Consider the following 20165-nt stretch of genomic DNA (forward strand, 5'->3'; position numbering starts at 1 on the left):
ATCACCAGTGTCAAAGCGATGATTCTTCAACATCAATTTCGTTGGACTGGTCATGTTGTGCGGATGCCTGATTGTCGTCTTCCAAAGCAACTACTCTATGCCAAACTTAAAAATGGGAAGCGTAATGCTGGTGGTCAACAAAAGAGGTTTAAAGTCTGTCTCAAGGCAAATCTAAAAAAATGTAGTATAAACACCGAGAATTGGGAAACACTGGCCTGCGAGTGCTCCAGTTGGAGAACAGCCTTTACCAAAGGTGTCGTGGGCTTTGAAGACACTCGAACTCAGGACGCAAGGGAGAAACGTGCTAAGAGGAAGGCAGGCTTGGCAAATCCACACCGTGATCAACTCCCGCCCGGAAACCAATGTCCCCACTGTGGAAAGATGTGTGGATCCAGAATTGGCCTCCACAGTCACTTACAGACTCACTGTTAAGACCGTGTTCATGGAAGACAATCTTACTCGGCTACGAGTGATCGCCAAAAAGAAGATATAAAGAAACGTTGATGTGTAGACAAGTGTGAAGCAATCCAGAAGCTTGCATATGAGGAGGTGGCAAAGGAGATTCAGTATGGGGAAAACGCAGAATAATAATAATAATAATAATAATAATAATAATAATAATAATATCCAGTGAGGCTTCCTGCAAAGATTCGCAGAGCTTGCTGCCTCCATGTAAGATGCCAGTGAATGCGCCATTCCCGGCTTAATCCCAAAAGTCTGCCAAGGGAAGAGTGTTTTCATGGGTCTCTGCCATGAGAGCACAGGCAGTTGGGGGAGCCACCACTCGGGAGCCACCACCGACAAGGCCCCGCTTTTGATTGGAGCTGTTTAGCTCTGGCCTCTTGACTTTCCTCACCTGTCCACAGCTGGGTTAGAGGTACTGAGGCAGGGGCTGTTGGGTGGGAAACCAAGGCCCATTTTAAACACTGGCTGTCCACCCTCTTCTCTCCCCAACCTGATACCCTCCAGAAACCGTGGCCATTCTGTTCCAGACCAGTTGGCGCGTCGAATTCCCCTACGACCTCCCGGAACTTCTCTCCTATGCCATTTTGGGGTGAGTACCGGAATATCGAGAATGTACATAGTAAAAGTATAATGATATTAAATGGCGTTTGTGGTGTGTTTCTGTTGTATTATGGTATGTACTGTGTGTATTGTCTAAGGTAAATTGTTGCATAACGAAGGTTATATTTAAAAAAGAAAATTGAGTGGACGTTGCTAGGTTTTGCCTCTGCTTCCTCCCCGGACACCTGGGTCCCTTGTGTTTCTGTTTCCCTCCATCCAGCGTCCTCTGCGGCAGCATTTCCTGCCTCTTCCTCTTCTGCCACCGGAACATTCTCGACGTTCTCCAGAACCGGCTGAGAATCAAACGTTTTATGGCGAACAAGTAAGGCTCTCCCCACACCCTCGCCCCGAATCCTTCTTTGCTTTTGGGGCGGAGAGGGGTGGGTGGGCGAAGTCAGAGAAGAGGAAAGCCTTGCGCTGCGCAGAACGGTTCGGAGCTCAAGGAGTGGGGAGAAAATTTCATTTTCTCAAATTTCATTTTCCCAAACCCAGCCACTGTTGGGCCACTGTGAGAGGAGGATGCTGGACTTATAGTTTAATTAAAGGAACAACAATAAGAACAGTGCCTCTGCAAATAGATTCCTGCATCACCATGGGGTCAGACTAGATGACATGAGCCAACAGTGTGACGCGGCAGCTAAGAAAGCCAATGCGATTCTGGGCTGCATCAATAGGAGTATAGCATCTAGATCAAGGGAAGTAATAGTGCCACTGTATTCTGCTCTGGTCAGACCTCACCTGGAGTACTGTGTCCAGTTCAAGAAGGACACTGACCAACTGGAACGTGTCCAGAGGAGGGCAACCAAAATGGTCAAAGGCCTGGAAACGATGCCTTATGAGGAACGGCTAAGGGAGCTGGGCATGTTTAGCCTGGAGAAGAGGAGGTTAAGGGGTGATATGATAGCCATGTTCAAATATATAAAAGGATGTCACATAGAGGAGGGAGAAAGGTTGTTTTCTGCTGCTCCAGAGAAGCGGACACGGAGCAATGGATCCAAACTACAAGAAATAAGATTTCACCTAAACATTAGGAAGAACTTCCTGACAGTGAGAGCTGTTTGACAGTGGAATTTGCTGCCAAGGAGTGTGGTGGAGTCTCCTTCTTTGGAGGTCTTTAAGCAGAGGCTTGACAACCATATGTCAGGAGTGCTCTGAGGGTGTTTCCTGCTTGGCAGGGGGTTGGACTCCATGGCCCTTGGGGTCTCTTCCAACTCTAGGATTCTATGATTCTAGATGAGTCTTGTGGTTCCTTCTAGGTCTACAGTTCTATGTACATTTCCCCTCATATCCCATGCTCTACAAATTCTAGATATTTAAAACGAAAGCAGGGAATCTGGAGATAATAGGTTATTTGGGGGTGCCCCCTTCACCCTTTTAATGTCTGGTGTTTTATTATATTTTTAATATATTTTGTTGGAAGCAGCCCAGAGTGGCTGGGGAAACCCAACCACCAGATGAGTGGAGTATTATTATTATTATTATTATTATTATTATTATTATTATTCCTCTGTAGACCCCATTGCCCCCTCCCCCGGAAGTCAACATCTAAACAAAACCAACCCACATAGTGCCTCTTCTCTCTGCAGCAAAATTTTGTACGCTGGGTTCGTCTCCCTGCTGCTATCGAGTATCACATTCCCCCATGGTTCGGGGCAGTATATTGGCTCAAAAGTAAGTGTGCAAACTCTTCGGACAGAGGGATTGTACCCTCCCCTCTTTACTCAGCCGTCTGGTTTTATTTTATTATTTTTATTAGATTTATCTAAGAATAATAAAAAGAACTCAAAGCAGTTCAGAAAATCGAAACGCAAGATTAAAAGCACAATAAGGTAACGGTAAAGGTACCCCTGCCCGTACGGGCCAGTCTTGACAGACTCTGGGGTTGTGCGCCCATCTCACTTAAGAGGCCGGGAGCCAGCGCTGTCCGCAGACACTTCTGGGTCACGTGGCCAGCGTGACAAGCTGCATCTGGCGAGCCAGTGCAGCACACGGAACGCCGTTTACCTTCCTGCTGGTAAGCGGTCCCTATTTATCTACTTGCACCCGGGGGTGCTTTCGAACTGCTAGGTTGGCAGGCGCTGGGACTGAACGACGGGAGCTCACCCCGCCGCGGGGATTCGAACCGCCGACCATGCGATCGGCAAGTCCTAGGCGCTGAGGTTTTACCCACAGCGCCACCTGTAATAACCAATTGAGCACAATAGTAATAACCAATTGAGGGTTGAGGGCATAGCTGTCAACTGTCCCTTATTTGGTGGGAAAGTCCCTTATCCCAGCGCCATGTCCCGCTGCTGTCCCTTATTGATGATGTCCCTTAAATTCCCCGGGTTTCAAAGGAAGCAGCTCCTCTCCCTCCCTCCCTCCCTGCCGGCCAGGGAGGAGGGAGGCTCCAACTGTGTTGCTTGGCTGCGTTGCTCACCCAACAAGGAGTCTGAGAACGACTGGGGGGGTGGAGCTTGCATGCCTTGTGCCAATCAAATCAGCCGCGTTGCCTGGGGACTCGCCTTTGCTCAGCGCTTCCCAGCGGAGAGGTGAGGGTGGTTTTCCTTGCTGCATCCCCTTTGCCGCGTTGCTGCGCTGTGGGAACCACCGCTTGAGGCTTCGTTTGGCTGCTGGCTGGGCTTTCTGCCGTTGGCTCAGAAGCTGAACATACCTGTGGCCTGAAAATCCCTTATTTTGGCTGCTAATCCCTTATTTTCGAGGCTGCTGGTCCCTTATTTTCAAATCTGTAAGTTGACAGCTATAGTTGGGGGACTAGATTAGTGTTTGCGGTTCCAGTTCTCAGCACCTTTTGCATGACGCCCTTCCAGCCATCTTTGAAATTCCCTGCGTATTGACACAAGGGAAGAGCCTCGACGCTGCTCTTTTCGGTGCCTGCTAACAACACCTTGGAAGGGCTTTTAAATCATTGGAGGCTTTTTAAGCAGGCATTGGTCGGTGATTCTTCAGCTGCGACTCCTTCATTGCAGGGGGTCAGTCTGAATGACCCTGGGGAACGCCCCTGCACCGAGTTTTCTGCTCTTCTGCCTTGGTGAAGATTTGACGTTTTCATCCCCCCAAAGTTTTTGATTTGAGTTCCTACTGAAATGAGGCTGCATTTAAATGTTGTATTTTAATCTTGTTTTTAAGTCGTATTTTAATCAATTGTTTTATACCTGGTGTTAGCCGCCCTGAGTCGGTATTGGCTGGGGAGGTCGGGGTATAAATAAAATTATTATTATTATTATTATTATTATTATTATTATTATTATTATTATTAATTTTTCGTCTCTCAAGCTCTCCATGAAGCAACTTCTGGAGACCTTCTTCAACAACCAGACCTGGGGCCTGGAGGAGGCCCCCCTGGACAGCAACAGGACCCACCCGCCGCCCAACCAGACCCACGATTTCAGCTGGCTCCAGTGGACCCACCCAGCTCTCTCCTCCCTAGAGATGGTCTCCTTCTTTCTCATTGCTAAGGTGGGGGTCTTGCCTGGGGGTGGCAGGAGGGGGTGGACCGCGGTGGTGGAGGGCTGTCCCCCTTGGCATAATCCCCTTTGCACATGCCAAGGGGGTTTTCACCCACAAACACTAAAGCTTTGGGGAATTTGTTCTGGCCTATGTCAAATTATTGTAACAGCATTGGGAGGGGTCAGTTTGGATGATATCCAGGTGTCCCTTATAGCCCTGTGAGTCTGTATTAAGGACCAGTGGCAGGTTTCAGGCCGTGTGCGCAGTTCCTACGCATAGGGCAGCAAGCTGGGGTAAATAATAATAATAATAATAATAATAATAATAATAATACCTATATTTATATGGGTATCTACTGAGAAGATAGGGACGCGGGTGGCGCTGTTGGTTAAACCACAGAGCCTAGAACTTGCCGATCAGAAGGTCGCGGTTCGAATCCTGGCGACGGGGTGAGCTCCCGTTGCTCGGTCCCTGCTCCTGCCAACCTAGCAGTTCGAAAGCACGTCCAAGTGCAAGTAGATAAATAGGCACCGCTCCGGCGGGAAGGTAAACGGTGTTTCCGTGCGCTGCTCTGGTTCGCCAGAAGCGGCTTAGTCCTGCTGGCCACATGACCCGGAAGCTGTACGCCGGCTCCCTCGGCCAGTAAAGCGAGATGAGCACCGCAACCCCAGAGTCATCCGCGATTGGACCTAATGGTCAGGGGTCCCTTTACCTTTACCTTACTGAGAAGATCCATACAAAAGCAACCATACCAAAAGGAATTATTGCGAATGTAAAAAAATATTGGGCGGGGGAGCCAATTTTTGTGCTAACTCAGGGCGACATATTACCAAAGTCCACCTCTGCAAGGATGCTTAATATAAGGTTACCAGACGTCCCCGTTTCCCAGGGACAGTCCCCAGATTTACAAATCAGTCCCCATACAAAATCCATTTAAGTTGAAAAGTGTCCCCGGATTCATTGGGGGAAATATCTGGTAACCTTAATATGTAGGACAGGGTGGTCCATTCCATGGCCGGCATGCGGCCCACCAGAATCCTTTCGGTGGCCCTCGGCAACGTTCAAGAAAAAAACTTAAAGCCTTAACAAATTACCTTTTGTGTCACGCGCGGTTAATGAAAGCGCACGCATTTGTCCGTGCGTCAAATTTGTTTAATAATTAAATCGATTGCGTGTTAAGTCGTATATACCGTATTTTCCGCTCTATAAGACGCACCAGACCACAAGACGCACCTAGTTTTGGAGGATGAAAACAAGAAAAGAAATATTCTGAATCTCAGAAGCCAGAACAGCAAGAGGGATCACTGTGCAGCGAAAGCAGCAATCCCTCTTGCTGTTCTGGCTTCTGGGATAGCTGCGCAGCCTGCACTCGCTCCATAACACGCACACACATTTCCCCTTACTTTTTAGGAGGGAAAAAGTGAGTCTTATAGAGCAAAAAATACGGTATTTTGTTAAATCTATTAATTGTGTGTTCAGGTGTATATATTAAATAAAATCCGTCAATTGTATGTATTGCACAGTATGAAAAACACAGCAAACGCTTTAATTTCCGATACGGAAATTTAAGTCGGGGTGTGGCCGAGGTTCTGTGTTCAAGGATTCCCGCGGTCCGCTCAGTACAAAACATAGCTATCAACTTTCCCCTTTTCTTGCGAGGAATCCTATTCGGAAGAATGCAATTTCCCTTAAAAAAAGGGAAACGTTGACAGCTATGGTGCAAAACGTTGTGCTGCCCTGACCTAGTGGAAGAGGCCGCCGAACGGCTCAGACCAAGATAACAAACGGCCTTAGCTGGCCTGTTTTGTACTGCCATTTACATGTCCAAAGAGGTGGCTCTGTTGCCATGGAGACAAATGGGTGAGTCTTTTCCTAACCCACCTGGCTGAAGGCCACGTCGTGATGCAGAGCTTTGCGGCTGATGATGGACACAATTCCAGGTGTGCCTTCCTTCCTGATGCAGCAACGCAGACCTCACTCTTCCTCCTTGACCAGCTCCCTCCTTCCTTGCCCAAACATCGCTCCGATGACCCTCTCACTGCTGCCCCCTCTTCCTCAACAGTTCTTCATGGTGCTTTTGGCTACGACCATGATCATCCCGGCGGGATTTTTCCTCCCTGTCTTCGTTTACGGTAAGAACTTCAGCCACCGCCCCTCGCCGCAGAGGCGTAGGAGGGTCAGGTGGTACCCGGTGAAAAAAATGTCTTGTCAACCCCCCACCCCACATTGATATATATATTTTTTGCCTGCGAAAATTGTTATAGTTTAGTTGTTTAGTCGTGTCCGACTCTTCGTGGCCCCGTGGACCAGAGCATGCCAGGCACTCCTGTCTTCCACTGCCTCCCGCAGTTTGGTCAAACTCATGCCGGTAGCTTCAATAACACTGTCCCACCATCTCGTCCTCCGTCGTCCCCTTCTCCTTGCGCCCTCCATCTTTCCCAACATCAGGGTCTTTTCCAGGGAGTCTTCTCTTCTCATGAGGTGGCCAAAGTCTTGGAGCCTCAGCTTCAGGATCTGTCCTTCCAGTGAGCACTCAGGGCTGATTTCCTTCAGAATGGAGAGGTTTGATCTTCTTGCAGTCCATGGGACTCTCAAGAGTCTCCTCCAGCACCAGAATTCAAAAGCATCCATTCTTCGGCGATCAGCCTTCTTGATAGTCCAGCTCTCACTTCCATACATCACTAAAATAGTTTTATGTTATTTAATATTTTCTTAGAAAGGAATGTGGATTCTGGGCCTCTGATAACAAGGAGGCTGCTGTGGACAAGATCCTTAAATCTACAGGATGGATTGTGTTTTGGCTCCACTGAATTGAAATTTCAGCCTTCATGACATATGAAAACGGCCAAGTACAGTGGACACGCGGGTTGCAATTCAGTGCCTCTGCACATGCGCAAAGCGTGATTTGGCGTTTCAGCGCATGCGCGACCGCCGAAACCCGGAAGTAACCCGTTTCGGTACTTCCAGGTTTCGGCAGTCCGTAAACTGAAAAAACACAACCTGAAGCGTCTGTAACCCGAGGTATGACTTTAAACAGTTATTTTTGTGGAGGAGGGTCAAGATATTAACCGATCTGCATGAAATTTCTGATGTAGCTATAAAGTCATACCTCGGGTTAAAGTCGCTTTAGGTTGAGCGTTTTCAGGTGGCAACCCAGAAGTAACGGACTGGGTTACTTCCGGGTTTCGCCTCTCGCGCATGCACAGAGGCTCAAAATGATGTCACGCGCATGTGCAGAAGCGACGAATTGTGACCCGTGCACGCGCAGAGGCACAGATGTGGGGTGCGTTCTGTTCAGGATGCGAACGGGGCTCCAGAACGGATCCTGTTCGCATCCAGAGGTACCACTGTATATATATATATATATTTTTAATAAATTTTTTATTGATTTTCCAACATAAATTAAGACACATTACAACTCACAATACATAGACAAACAAACATATAAACACGTATAATTTCATAACCTCTTTTTCTTAAGCCCAATTTCAACGACTTCCCCATGCCTCCCTTTTCTGCATCCCTGTTTTAAACTTTTTCAGCAACCCCTAATCTCAATTACTTGTAATTCACTTTCTTTAATCCTTTTTCTCTTACCCAATCATTTACCGCTGCAAATCTGTTTTACATTACCCATGACATTTTAGCACTCATTAATTTTACAACAGTTCTTAAGATAAAGTTTGAATTTCTTCCAATCTTCTTCCACCGTCTCTTTTCCTTGGTCACGGATTCTGCCCGTCATCTCAGCCAGTCCCATATAGTCAATCACCTTCGAGGTACCACTGTATAATCCCTAGTGTCGTAAGGTAAGACCTTTGGAGCAGGCGTTTAAAGTTTTTTATGAACCACCCTAGTAGGGCAGTAATTGTCCCTTTTGACACCCCCCTTCATGATGGAACCCAGGACGGCCCACCCTCCTTCCTACGCCCCGGCCCCCCCGCTCCCTTGGTGTCCGGGCAGTTGTCTGGGGTGGAGAGCTGGGACCCCTTTGGCCTAATGGCCTCCGCTATGTTCCAGCAGTGATCCTGCCCGCATCTTCTGCCAACAGGAGCTGCCCTCGGACGACTCTACGGCGAAGTCATGACCAAGATTTTCCCGGACGGCATCGTCTCCGAAGGGATCCACATGCGGATCGTGCCCGCTGGCTACGCCCTGGCAGGTGAGGTTCCGCCTGCTCTCCCGCCGGCCCGTTCTGTCCTCTGCCAAGCTAGTGGCGGGCAGTTCCGCCGGCCTCGCGCTAGGAAATGTCTCCCCCTTGCAGGCGCAGCGGCGTATTCCGGGGCCGTGACCCAGACCCTCTCGACCGCCCTGTTGACCTTTGAGCTGACCGGCCAGATGTCTCACATCCTGCCGGTCCTGGTGGCCGTGCTGAGCGCCAACGCCATCAGCCAGCGCTCGCAGCCTTCCTTCTTCGATGGCATCATCAGCGTCAAGAAGTTGCCGTTCCTGCCCAAGCTGGCTGTGGGCAAGACTAGGTAAGGACATAAATAGAGCCTGCTGGAACAGACCAGTGGCCATAGCTGTCAACGTTTCCCTTTTTTTAAGGGAAATTCCCTTATTCCGAATAGGATCCCTCGCAAGAAAAGTTGACAGCTATGCCAATGGCCCATCTAGTCCAACATTCTTTTCCTGGAAGAAGCGGACCATTTGGATCCCTTCCATTTGGGATTCAGGCCTCATCATGGGACTGAAACTGCCCTGGTCGCACTGGTTGATGATCTCCGGCGGGCTAGGGACAAAGGTGAGAGCTGGATCTCTCAGCGGCGTTTGATACAATCGACCATAACATCCTTCTGGACCGTCTTGGGGGGCTGGGAGCTGGGGGCACTGTCATACAGTGGTTCCGCTCCTTCCTCCTGGGCCGTGTCCAGAAAGTGGTGTTGGGGGATGAGTGTTCAGACCCCTGGGCTCTCACTTGTGGGGTGCCTCAGGGTTCCCTCCTCTCCCCCATGCTTTTCAACATTTACATGCAGCCGCTGGGAGAGATCATCAGGGGGTTTGGGCTGGATGTTCATCAGTATGCGGATGATACCCAGCTCTACCTCTCCTCTAAATCAGAACCAGTGAAGGCGGTGAAGGTCCTGTGTGAGTGTCTGGAGGCGGTTGGAGGATGGATGGTGGCTAACAGATTGAGGTTGAATCCTGACAAGACAGAAGTACTGTTCTGGGGGGACAGGAGGCAGGCAGGTGTGGAGGACTCCCTGGTCCTGAATGGGGCAACTGTGGCCCCGAAGGACCAGGTGCGCAGCCTGGGAGTCATTTTGGACTCACTGCTGTCCATGGAGGCGCAGGTCAATTCTGTGTCCCGGGCGGCTGTCTGCCAGCTCCATCTGGTATGCAGGATGAGACCCTCCCTGCCCGCAGACTGTCTGGCCAGAGTGGTGCATGCTCTGGTTATCTCCCGCTTGGACTACTGCAATGCGCTCTACGTGGGGCTACCTTTGAAGGTGACTCGGAAACTGCAATTAATCCAGAATGCGGCAGCTAGACTGGGGACTGGGGGCGGCCGCCGGGACCACATAACACCAGTCCTGAAAGACCTACATTGGCTCCCAGTACGTTTCCAAGCACAATTCAAAGTGTTGGTGCTGAACTTTAAAGCCCTAAACAGCCTCAAAGGTCCAGTAGACCTGAAGGAGCGTCTCCACCCCCATCATTCTGCCCGGACACTGAGGTCCAGCTCCGAGGGCCTTCTGGCGGTTCCTTCAATGCGAGAAGTGAGGTTACAGGGAACCAGGCAGAGGGCCTTCTCGGTGGTGGCGCCTGCCCTATGGAACGCCCCTCCCATTAGATGTCAAGGAAATAAGCAGCTATCTTATCTTTAAAAGACATCTGAAGGCAGCCCTGGTTAGGGAAGTTTATAATATTTAATGCTGTATTGTTTTTAACACTCGATTGGGAGCCGCCCAGAGTGGCTGGGGACACTCAGCCAGATGGGCGGGGTATAAATATTATTATTATTATTATTATTATTATTATTATTATTATTATTATTATTCTCCCAGTGGCCAACCAGATGCCCATTATGGGAAGCCCGTGATCAGGATTCGAACTCGCGCAGCCTTCTCCCTTCCTGCAGTTTTCAGCAACAGGCATTCAGAAGCATGGCTGCCTTACTTGCGGCCAGTAGCCATTGCTAGCTTTGTCACAGAATCCTAGAGTTGAAAGGGACCCCTAAAGTAATCTAGTCCACCCCCCTGCAATGTGGGAATATTTTGCCCACCTTGGGACTCGAACCCACAACCTGAGATTCTCGTGCTCAACTGCAGTGGTTCTCAAACTTTTTAATTTTGTTCTGAGCCGCACTTTCAGAATAAAAATTTGCTTGCTCCTGGACTATGCGGAATTGGACAAATTAACTGGAAGGATTCGAAACCTGCGGGATCAGAGATTCTTAGGAGACTGGAGTAAACATATGAACTATTTGAAAAGGAATAGTAATGAGCAGGTTACGCTAGTAGGACTGCAAGAAGTTTTGTAAGGAGAATGATATGAAATATCACAAGAAAGACTGTGAGAGAATTATTAGTTGGCAATAATTAAGAGTAGCAGATATATTAAGAAATGCAGAATAAATGCAGAATATATCTGGCGTATAAGATGACCCCCAACTTTTTAGAGGATTTCCCGGGGTTAAAAAGTCATTTTATATGCCAGAATCGACGGTATATAAAAAGAAGCACAACTAAAAAAGAAGGGGGGGGGATTGCTTGCGCCGCACCAAATATATATATTTTTGGATAAGAAGTGCATTGGAAAACAAAAAGACTCAGCTCCAATAAATGCTTGATTTATAACGTAGTAGAACACGATCGTGCTTTATAATACGATCGTGGGACTATCCCTAAAGTATTAAGTATTGCAGCTGCATAAGAACCTTGTCCCGGAATCTTCCAGCCAAACCCTTTGAGAACCGCTGGCCTGTTGACTGAGCCATCCCAGCTGTTCTCTGTGAATTTGTCCAATCCTCTTTTAAAAGCCGTCCAGCTTGGTGGCCGTGGCAGCCTCCTGCAGCAGGGAGTTCCACCGTTTAAACTATGAGCCGCTTTTTAAACTTTTCATTAAATGAAATAAATATAAGAGCAGAAATAAATACCGTTACGGCAGGTTGAAATCAGATTGAACATGACCTCTGAGCCTGTCGTTCCGAAACATCGCAAACAAAACACCCATTTTTCGGAATAGAAAGTAGGCATGGACAGGGCCTGCTGACTCTAGTGGCGGAGAGTTCCGCAGGGCACTAAAGGCTCGGAGCTTCGGAACCAGACCCACATAGAGCGCATTGCAGTAGTCCAGCTTTGAGTAGCCTTGGAAAAGCAGAATGTGACTCAGAAAATGGGTGGAGGGGGGTTTTCCTTCACCCCCGAACCCTCCAACCCACCTTTCCACTCCCTCCTTTTCTCCCCCAGAGGCCACGACATCTACGCCGAAGACTTTATGGTGACTGATGTCAAGTACCTGTCCCAGGAGAGTAAATACAAAGACCTGCGCAGGCTGCTCATGATCTCCACCCTCAAGCAGTTCCCCTTAGTGGACTCTCAAGGTAAACCGCCTCTCGTTCTTCAGTGTCAGCTTTCCTTCAACAACAATCTGCGGAACTCCCCGCCACTTGACTCTTCAGTCGTACGCTTTCCGGCTCCAGCAAAAAACATCTTTTATTTCGACAAGTGTTTTGATTTGTTTTAGTTTCTTTTCTGATTTTTTAATTTTTTGAGTATTTTGCATTTGTGCTTTTTTTACTGTTTTATTCTCTTTGTAAGAGAATAAAGGGCAGAGGGCCTTCTCGGTGGTGGCGCCCACCCTGTGGAACACCCTTCTATCAGATGTCAAAGAAATAAACAACTATATGACATTTAGAAGACATCTGAAGGCAATTTTTAATGAGTGATGTTTTATTGTGTTTTTAACCTTCTGTTGGAAGCTGCCCAGAGTGGCTAGGGTAGAAATTATTATTATTATTATTATTATTATTATTATTATTATTATTATTATTATTATCATTACTACTACGACTATGACTATTACTATTATTATTAATGGCTTTGAGGCTTTCCCTACCTGCTTTCTTACAGAACATTTTCCAGAACAAAATTAAGTACCGTATTTTTTGCTCTATAAGACTCACTTTTCCACTCCTAAAAAGTAAGGGGAAATGTGTGTGCGTCTTATGGAGCGAATGCAGGCTGCGCAGCTATCCCAGAAGCCAGAACAGCAAGAGGGATTGCTGCTTTCGCTGCGCAGCGATCCCTCTTGCTGTTCTGGCTTCTGAGATTCAGAATATTTTTTTTCTTGTTTTCCTCCTCCAAAAACTAGGTGCGTCTTGTGGTCCGGTGCGTCTTATAGAGCGAAAAATACGGTACTTTTAATTTTACGTCATAACATTTACACACACCGCTGGATTGGGTTTCTGTTTTTGTTTGAATCCCCCCGATAAACAAGAAAATGTGACGTTCAGCTGCTTCGAACTAGAACTCCCATGGGAGTTGTAGCGCAGAACAGCTAGCCAGGCTGGAGGAGGCGAGTCCTTTGTTGTGGGGCCAGATCCTCTAACTGGGAGAAGAGTCCCCAAACCCCCCTTCTCTTTCTCTCCCCTCCTCAAAGAGTCTCGCGTCTTATTGGGGTCCATTCGGAGGAAACACCTCTCCAGGCTTCTGTCGGCCCACCTTGGCCCGGAGAAGAGATTCCAGTACATTCTCAGCCAGTCGGACCAGGCGGCCCCAAACCAAGGCGAACCGGGTAAGAGCTTCCGCCGGCTTGCGTTAGGGAGGAGGGCAGGAGAGGGCATTGCAAGGGGTTGGACTCGTGGCCCCTGGTGGTCGCCAAAGTGTTGGTGCTGACCTTTAAATCCCTAAATGGCCTCGGTCTAGTATATCCTTCAGTATACCTGAAGGAGCATCTCCACCCCCATCGTTCAGCCCTTCTGGCGGTTCCCTCCCTGCGAGAAGCCAGGTTACAGGGAACTAGGCAGAGGGCCTTCTTGGTGGTGGCCCCTACCCTGTGGAACTCCCTCCCACCAGATGTCAAAGAGAACAACAACTACCAGACTTTTAGAAGACATCTGAAGGCAGCGCTGTTCAGGGAAGTTTTTGATGTTTAATAGGTTATTGTATTTTAGTGTTTTGTTGGAGTGGCAGGGGAAACCCAGTCAGATAGGCGGGGTATTAATCATCATCATCATCTGCCTGTCTCGAGAGACAATGGAGTGCGTTTCCGGGGGTGAAGTCAAACAGCTACATTTGCAGCCCGAAGTGACCTCCCCGGGGCGCGAGTCTGGGGGTCCTGGACTGCCCAGATGACAAGACCCCCCTCTCGGCCTTGCCAATGTGGTCCGAAGAAAAGTAGAACAAGGTTCTCCCAAATATGTCCCTCATGGTAGTGGAGGTTGAGGACCAGAGTTTGACCTTCTCCAAGGGTGATGTGAAGTGTAGGTTCCCACGAGGCCAAGACGCAGTGATCACAGCAAGAACCTTTATTGAACTACATGACTGGGAAACAGGGGCAAAGGAACTTCTTATATACAGTGGTGCCTCGCAAGACGAAATTAATTCGTTCCGCGAGTTTTGTCGTCTTGCGATTTTTTTCATCTTGCGAAGCACGGTTTCGGAAAAGTTTTGGAAAAGCTTCAAAAATCACCAAAGTCTTCAAAAAAGGCTACCAAACCGCGTGCTATGAGTTGCTCCTCGAAGTCAAGTCGCAACTGTATTAACGGTGTTAAGAAAAAGGAAACAAACTCGCAAGACGTTTCCGTCTTGCGAAGCGAGCCCATAGTGAAAATCGTCTTGCGAAGCAGCTCAAAAAACCAAAAACCCTTTCGTCTTGCGAGTTTTTTGTCTTGCAAGGCATTTGTCTTGCGAGGTACCACTGTACCATATTTTTCCTTCTATAAGAAAATGCCCCCATGTATAAGACGCCCCCTATTTTGGGGGACTCAGATTTAAGAAAATGGGGGAGATGACCCCATGTATAAGACGTCCCCTAATTTTTGACATTATTTTTTAGGGGGGAAACCTAGTTTTATACATGGAAAAATACGGTACATTCCTGGAAGCCTGGGCCACTCCCAGCGTGATTGGCTGTCTAAACTTCCAAGCTGCGAATCACGGCTCAGAGTTCAAGGGCCAATGGCAGAGGCCCAAATCCTGAAATGTTCTGTGATTGGACATCATGTATCGAATCAGAACACAGGAGCTCAGATTCCTTAGTTCAGAGACTCAAGCTCAGGCAAACACAGACCCACTGAATACATAACAGATGGGCCCCATCCGCCCCTCGTTTCTGCAGCACATGCAGAAACCGCTTTCTTGACTTGTGGGGCCCACTCAGTCCGCCGGAGTCTGTCTTCGCATGCAGGGGGAATCGCTAGCTCACATTTCAAATAATCCATTTACCCATTCTGTGATTCTAAGGGAGGAAAAAAACAACAACAACAGCAGCTAATCCCTGCATGTAGAAGCTTAGCATGTCAGGGAGAATTCTTCCCTGAGAGGCTAGCTATCTTGTGCCGATGGACCACAACTCCCTCCCAGTATCTGTCTGTTTGTGTGTGCTCCTGCAAGCTTCAGATCATGTTGCATCTAAGCTGCTAGTTCTCAGGTAGGCGGTGAGCCTGTGGTGTCTCTCATACACAGCCCAGCACTTTTCTGCTTTCTTTTAAATTTAAAATCCCCGCATGTAGAGGTTTAGCATGCCAGAGAGGGTTTCAGAATAGCACTACCCAAAGAAGCTAGATGTCTTTGAAAGGGGAGATCTTTGTGTATGGCAGGGATGGTTCAAGACTCCCCACTTGCAGGCAGAAGTGACGCGGGCTAATCCCTTCAGGAAGAACTAAACCATTTCCCGCCCGTGTTGAAGGGGGTCAGGCTATATGAGCTCTGGAGTCCCTCTCAACCATACAATTCCGTGATTTGAACGTGGCAGCTTTCTCCAGCTCTTTTGGACCACAACTCCCACTCTGAATCATAGAATCCTAGAGTTGGAAGAGACCACAAGGGCCATGGAGTCCAACCCCCTGCCAAGCAGGAAACACCATCAGAGCACTCCTGACATATGGTTGTCAAGCCTCTGCTTAAAGACCTCCAAAGAAGGAGACTCCACCACACTCCTTGGCAGCAAATTCCCTGTCGAACAGCTCTTACTGTCAGGAAGTTCTTCTGAATGTTTAGGTGGAATCTTCTTTCCTGCAGTTTGGATCCATTGCTCCGTGTCCGCTTCTCTGGAGCAGCAGAAAACAACCTTTCTCCCTCCTCTATGTGACATCCTTTTATATATTTGAACATGGCTATCATATCACCCCTTAGCCTCCTTTTCTCCAGGCTAAACATGCCCAGCTCCCTTAGCCGTTCCTCATAAGGCATCATTTCCAGGCCTTTGACCATTTTGGTTGCCCTCCTCTGGACACGTTCCAGTTTGTCAGTGTCCTTCTTGAACTGTGGTGCCCAGAACTGGACACAGTACTCCAGGTGAGGTCTGACCAGAGCAGAATACAGTGGCACTATTACTTCCCTTGATCTAGATGCTATACTCCTATTGATGCAGCCCAGAATTGCATTGGCTTTCAGACTGAAATTCCCAGGTGTCAAAAAAGGTTACTCATGTATGCCAATACTGCGGCCCGTGTTTCGTTAGCCCAAAAATGGAAAACAAGCGAGGTCTATGGGAGTATATTGTATTTAATTATGGGGTATCAGAGCTTTTAGGGGGCTAACCAGGCTGGGATAGCAGGCTTGTTGGTTTTTGAATGTCTGATGTAGATTTTTTCAGTTTCGTTGTTCTGTATGGGACAATGACAATAAAGAGATTATCGTATCAACTTAAGTTGACGGAATATGCACAACTCGCAGACTTAACTTATAGAATAAGAGAACAAGAAGATACGTTTAGAGAAGACTGGAAAACAGTTATTGAATATATGGGAAATATTTGTGTACAGCTGAAAACGCCGGCAGCATTAAGATAAATTCAGCAGTGTAAACAAGTTTTGATGGGTGCTATAAGGGGATACTGAATGGTGTTGTTTTTGTAAAATAACGCAGGGATGTATGATATGTAAAATGAACTATGGAAAGAGAAAAGAAGGAAGTCATTGATACCTTAAGGATGTAAAATGAGTATTTTAAATTGTAGAACAGAAAATTTAATTATGTAAAAAATTAGGATAAAAAAATAAACTTCTCCAAAGTAAACCCCTTCCTTGCTTCTTACGCAGACTCGCTCAGGGAAATGGAGAATGGGCCTAGCGGTGCCCAGGAAAGTTGGGCGGAAGAGATTGTGGAGGGAGAGGAAGAGGAGGAGAAAAAGGTAGGATGCAGCTGGACCTGTGGAGCCAGAGAGATCCCTCTTCCCCTGTATAGCTTTGGCTTAGAATCATAGTCATTGAACTCTATGGAAGCGACCCCAGGGGTCATCCATAGTGCCTGGAGGCGCTTGAAGGATGGATGGCGGCTAACGGATTGAGGTTGGATCCTGACAAGATAGAAGGACTGTTTTGGGGGGACAGGAGGCGGGCAGGTGTGGAGGACTCCCTGGTCCTGAATGGGGCAACTGTGCCCCCGAAGGACCAGGTGCGCAGCCTGGGAGTCATTTTGGACTCACTGCTGTCCATGGAGGCACAGGTCAGTTCTGTGTCCAGGGCAGCTGTCTATCAGCTTCCATCTGGTACGCAGGATGAGACCCTGCCTGCCCACCTGCCCGCGGACTGTCTGGCCAGAGTGGCGCATGCTCTGGTTATCTCCCGCTTGGACTACTGCAATGTGCTCTCCGTGGGGCTACCTTTGAAGGTGACCCAGAAACTGCAATTAATCCAGAATGCGGCAGCCAGACTGGGGACTGGGAGCGGCCGCCGGGACCACATAAGACCAGTTCTGAGAGATCTGCATTGGCTCCCAGGATGTTTCCGAGCACAATTCAAAGTGTTGGTGCTGACCTTGAAAGTCCTAAATGGCCTCGGTCCTGTAAACCTGAAGGAGCGTCTCCACCCCCATTGTTCTGCCCAGACACTGAGGTCCAGCTCCGAGGGCCTTCTGGCAGTTCCTCATTGCAAGAAGTGAGGTTGCAGGGAACCAGGCAGAGGGCCTTCTCGGTGGTGGCGCCCGCCCTGTGGAACGCCCTCCCTTCAGATGTGAAGGAAATAAGCAGCTATCCTATCTTTAAAAGACATCTGAAGGCAGCCCTGTTCAGGGAAGTTTTTAATATTTAACGCTGTATTGTTTTTAACACTTGCTTGGGAGCCGCTCAAAGTGGCTAGGGAAACTCAGCTAGATGGGCGGGGTACAAATAATAAATTAATATTATTATATTATATTATTATATCCAGCCCAACCCACCACAATGGCTTTTCTGATTTCAGCCCTCCAAGGCCATTCCGACGGGCACCGATTCTCTCGCCCCGCGAGAAGAGCATGGGCAACATCGCCACATGGTACGTTATGCGCTGAGACGGCAGGGTGCTTGCGGCAGGGAGAGGGGGCCACAAGGAGGGCCAGGAAGGAGGCTGGGGTCCAGGACTCCTGGGTCCCTTGAGCAGAGATGTTAGTTCCTTGGGGCTGATGGGAGCTGTGGTTTACACCCTGTTACCTTTTAATTTTATTTTTTTTTGAGTGGCTATTGGGTTCTTGTTTTTATTTTTACAGTGTTAGGTATTTTGTGGTTTTATATCTTGGTTTTATACTGAGACCCCTGGGTATAGGGCAATCTATAAATTCAAAAGAGAGGCGAAATTAATGGACTATGCGGAATTAGACAAGATGACAGGTAGGATTCGCAACCTGCGGGATCAGAGATTCTCAGAGGACTGGAGTAAATATGTGAACGATTTGAAAAGCAATTGTAATCAACAGATTACGCTAGTAGGATTGGAAGAAGTTTTGTAAGGAGGACTGTGTGAAATATTTCAGAGAAAAGTATGAAGTGAACTATTAGTGAAGGACTATTAAAAGTTTCCAGGTGGAAAAATCAAAATTAGAAACAGAATTGTTAGAACCCAATGCTAAGATATTATCAAGAATGTATAATTTGCTGTTGAAATGGAGTACTGAGGAAGAAACGGTAAAATCTGCTATGATTAAATGGGCACAAGATATAGGACACAATATTATGTTTGCTGACTGGGAACAGTTGTGGACCACCGGGATTAAATTTACGGCATGTTATGCCCTAAGAACGGTATGGAACAGTATGGAACAGTAGTGACGTCTTCAGGCGCAAGGAGAGCCCGGGCGATTTCAAACGTCTCCTCTCCGCAGACGCTGAAGAATATCGCCCTCTTCTTGGCATCTTCTTTGTCGGTGACCCCTTTGGCTTCTAGGAGGAAGGTGAAACGGGAGGCGTACGCTTCCCAGTCTCCAGATGCTGGGTTGAACGGCGAGAAGCTGCTGTCGGTTGCCATTCTGAGTTCCTTGTGTCCCGGAGCTGAAGCCTGGATACACGGTGCGAGGCAGCGGTGCGGCAGGTGGCGGTGCTGCGGTGCTGTGTGTGGCAGTCAGCTCAGCGGGATCCCATCCTCGTCGCCAGTGAAATATACTCAGAGTCGCAAAGTGATTTCATGCTCTTTATTCAGCTCGTAGTGGTGAGGAGGAATGAATGAATGTCCCCTCAAAGTATCTGCTTTATATACATTATTTACACAATGGGCTGCACATGATTGGCTAATTCCGGAATTCTACTGTAAGCCAATCAGGTTGTGGATTCACTTCTATCTGGAGCATGATTGGGTAGTTCCTGCCAACCAATCATACTGCTGCATTGTTCTAGGACCAATCAGACTGCTGCATTCTGAATCCTATTGTTCTAGGACCAATCAGACTGCTGCCTTTTGGATCCTATTGTTCTAGGACCAATCAGACTGCTGCAGTTTGGATCCTATTCAACTCAGTACATAACAAGAGAATATTATGAAAATGATGTATAGGTGGTACATGACACCAGTCAAGCTTGCAAAAATTTATCATTTGCCCGATAATAAATGTTGGAAATGTAAAGAAACTGAAGGTACATTCTTTCACCTTTGGTGGACGTGCCCAAGGATTAAGGCTTTCTGGGAGATGATTTATAATGAAATGAAAAAGGTATTAAAATATACTTTCCTGAAGAAACCAGAGGCCTTTCTCCTGGGCATAGTTGGCCAATTGGTGTCAAAGAAGGATAGAACTTTCTTTATGTATGCTACAGCAGCAGCAAGAATACTTATTGCAAAGCATTGGAAGACACAAGATTTACCCACTCTGGAAGAATGGCAGACGCAAGTAATCGACTACATGGAAATGGCAGAAATGACTGGCAGAATTCAAGATCAGGGAGAAGAGTCGATGGAAGAAGATTGGAAGAAATTTAAAACTTATTTACAGAAATATTGTAAAATGTATGAATGTTGATGACATTGAAATGAAATGAAGGGGTTCTAGCAACAAGACATAACGTAAGACTGGATTGATAATAGAAGAAAATTTGAAATGATAATTTGGGAGGAAAACCAACTAAGGATAAAGTAGTAGAATATGAATTTGCTGAACCAATTTTCAAAAAGGGATACAAAAAAGGGAGGCGTGAGGAAGTCAGGAAAATAAGTTAATCAAAGATGAGAGATGAAAAAAGAGGGATTTGTGTTTTTTCTTTTTGTGCGCGCTTATTAGTTTTTTCTGGTCTCTTTTTCT

The 20165-nt window shown here is 47.5% G+C and overlaps 1 protein-coding gene across 1 annotated transcript in view; it reads left to right on the plus strand.

Annotated features, from left to right (window-relative positions):
* Nucleotides 1-20165, plus strand: part of LOC128399240 (chloride channel protein ClC-Kb-like) — a 44484-nt gene that overhangs the window by 18997 nt on the left and 5322 nt on the right. The window contains exons 8-18 of the mRNA XM_053360478.1: nt 970-1054; nt 1286-1387; nt 2652-2736; nt 4342-4524; nt 6578-6647; nt 8567-8677; nt 8780-8993; nt 11928-12061; nt 13120-13254; nt 16724-16815; nt 17864-17935. Of these exons, the coding sequence (XP_053216453.1) occupies nt 970-1054; nt 1286-1387; nt 2652-2736; nt 4342-4524; nt 6578-6647; nt 8567-8677; nt 8780-8993; nt 11928-12061; nt 13120-13254; nt 16724-16815; nt 17864-17935 (1283 nt within the window). The remainder of the gene's footprint in view (nt 1-969; nt 1055-1285; nt 1388-2651; nt 2737-4341; nt 4525-6577; nt 6648-8566; nt 8678-8779; nt 8994-11927; nt 12062-13119; nt 13255-16723; nt 16816-17863; nt 17936-20165) is intronic.

This window comes from Podarcis raffonei, chromosome 13 (assembly GCF_027172205.1).
Source record: "Podarcis raffonei isolate rPodRaf1 chromosome 13, rPodRaf1.pri, whole genome shotgun sequence".
In the NCBI taxonomy this organism is placed as follows: Eukaryota; Metazoa; Chordata; class Lepidosauria; order Squamata; family Lacertidae; genus Podarcis; species Podarcis raffonei.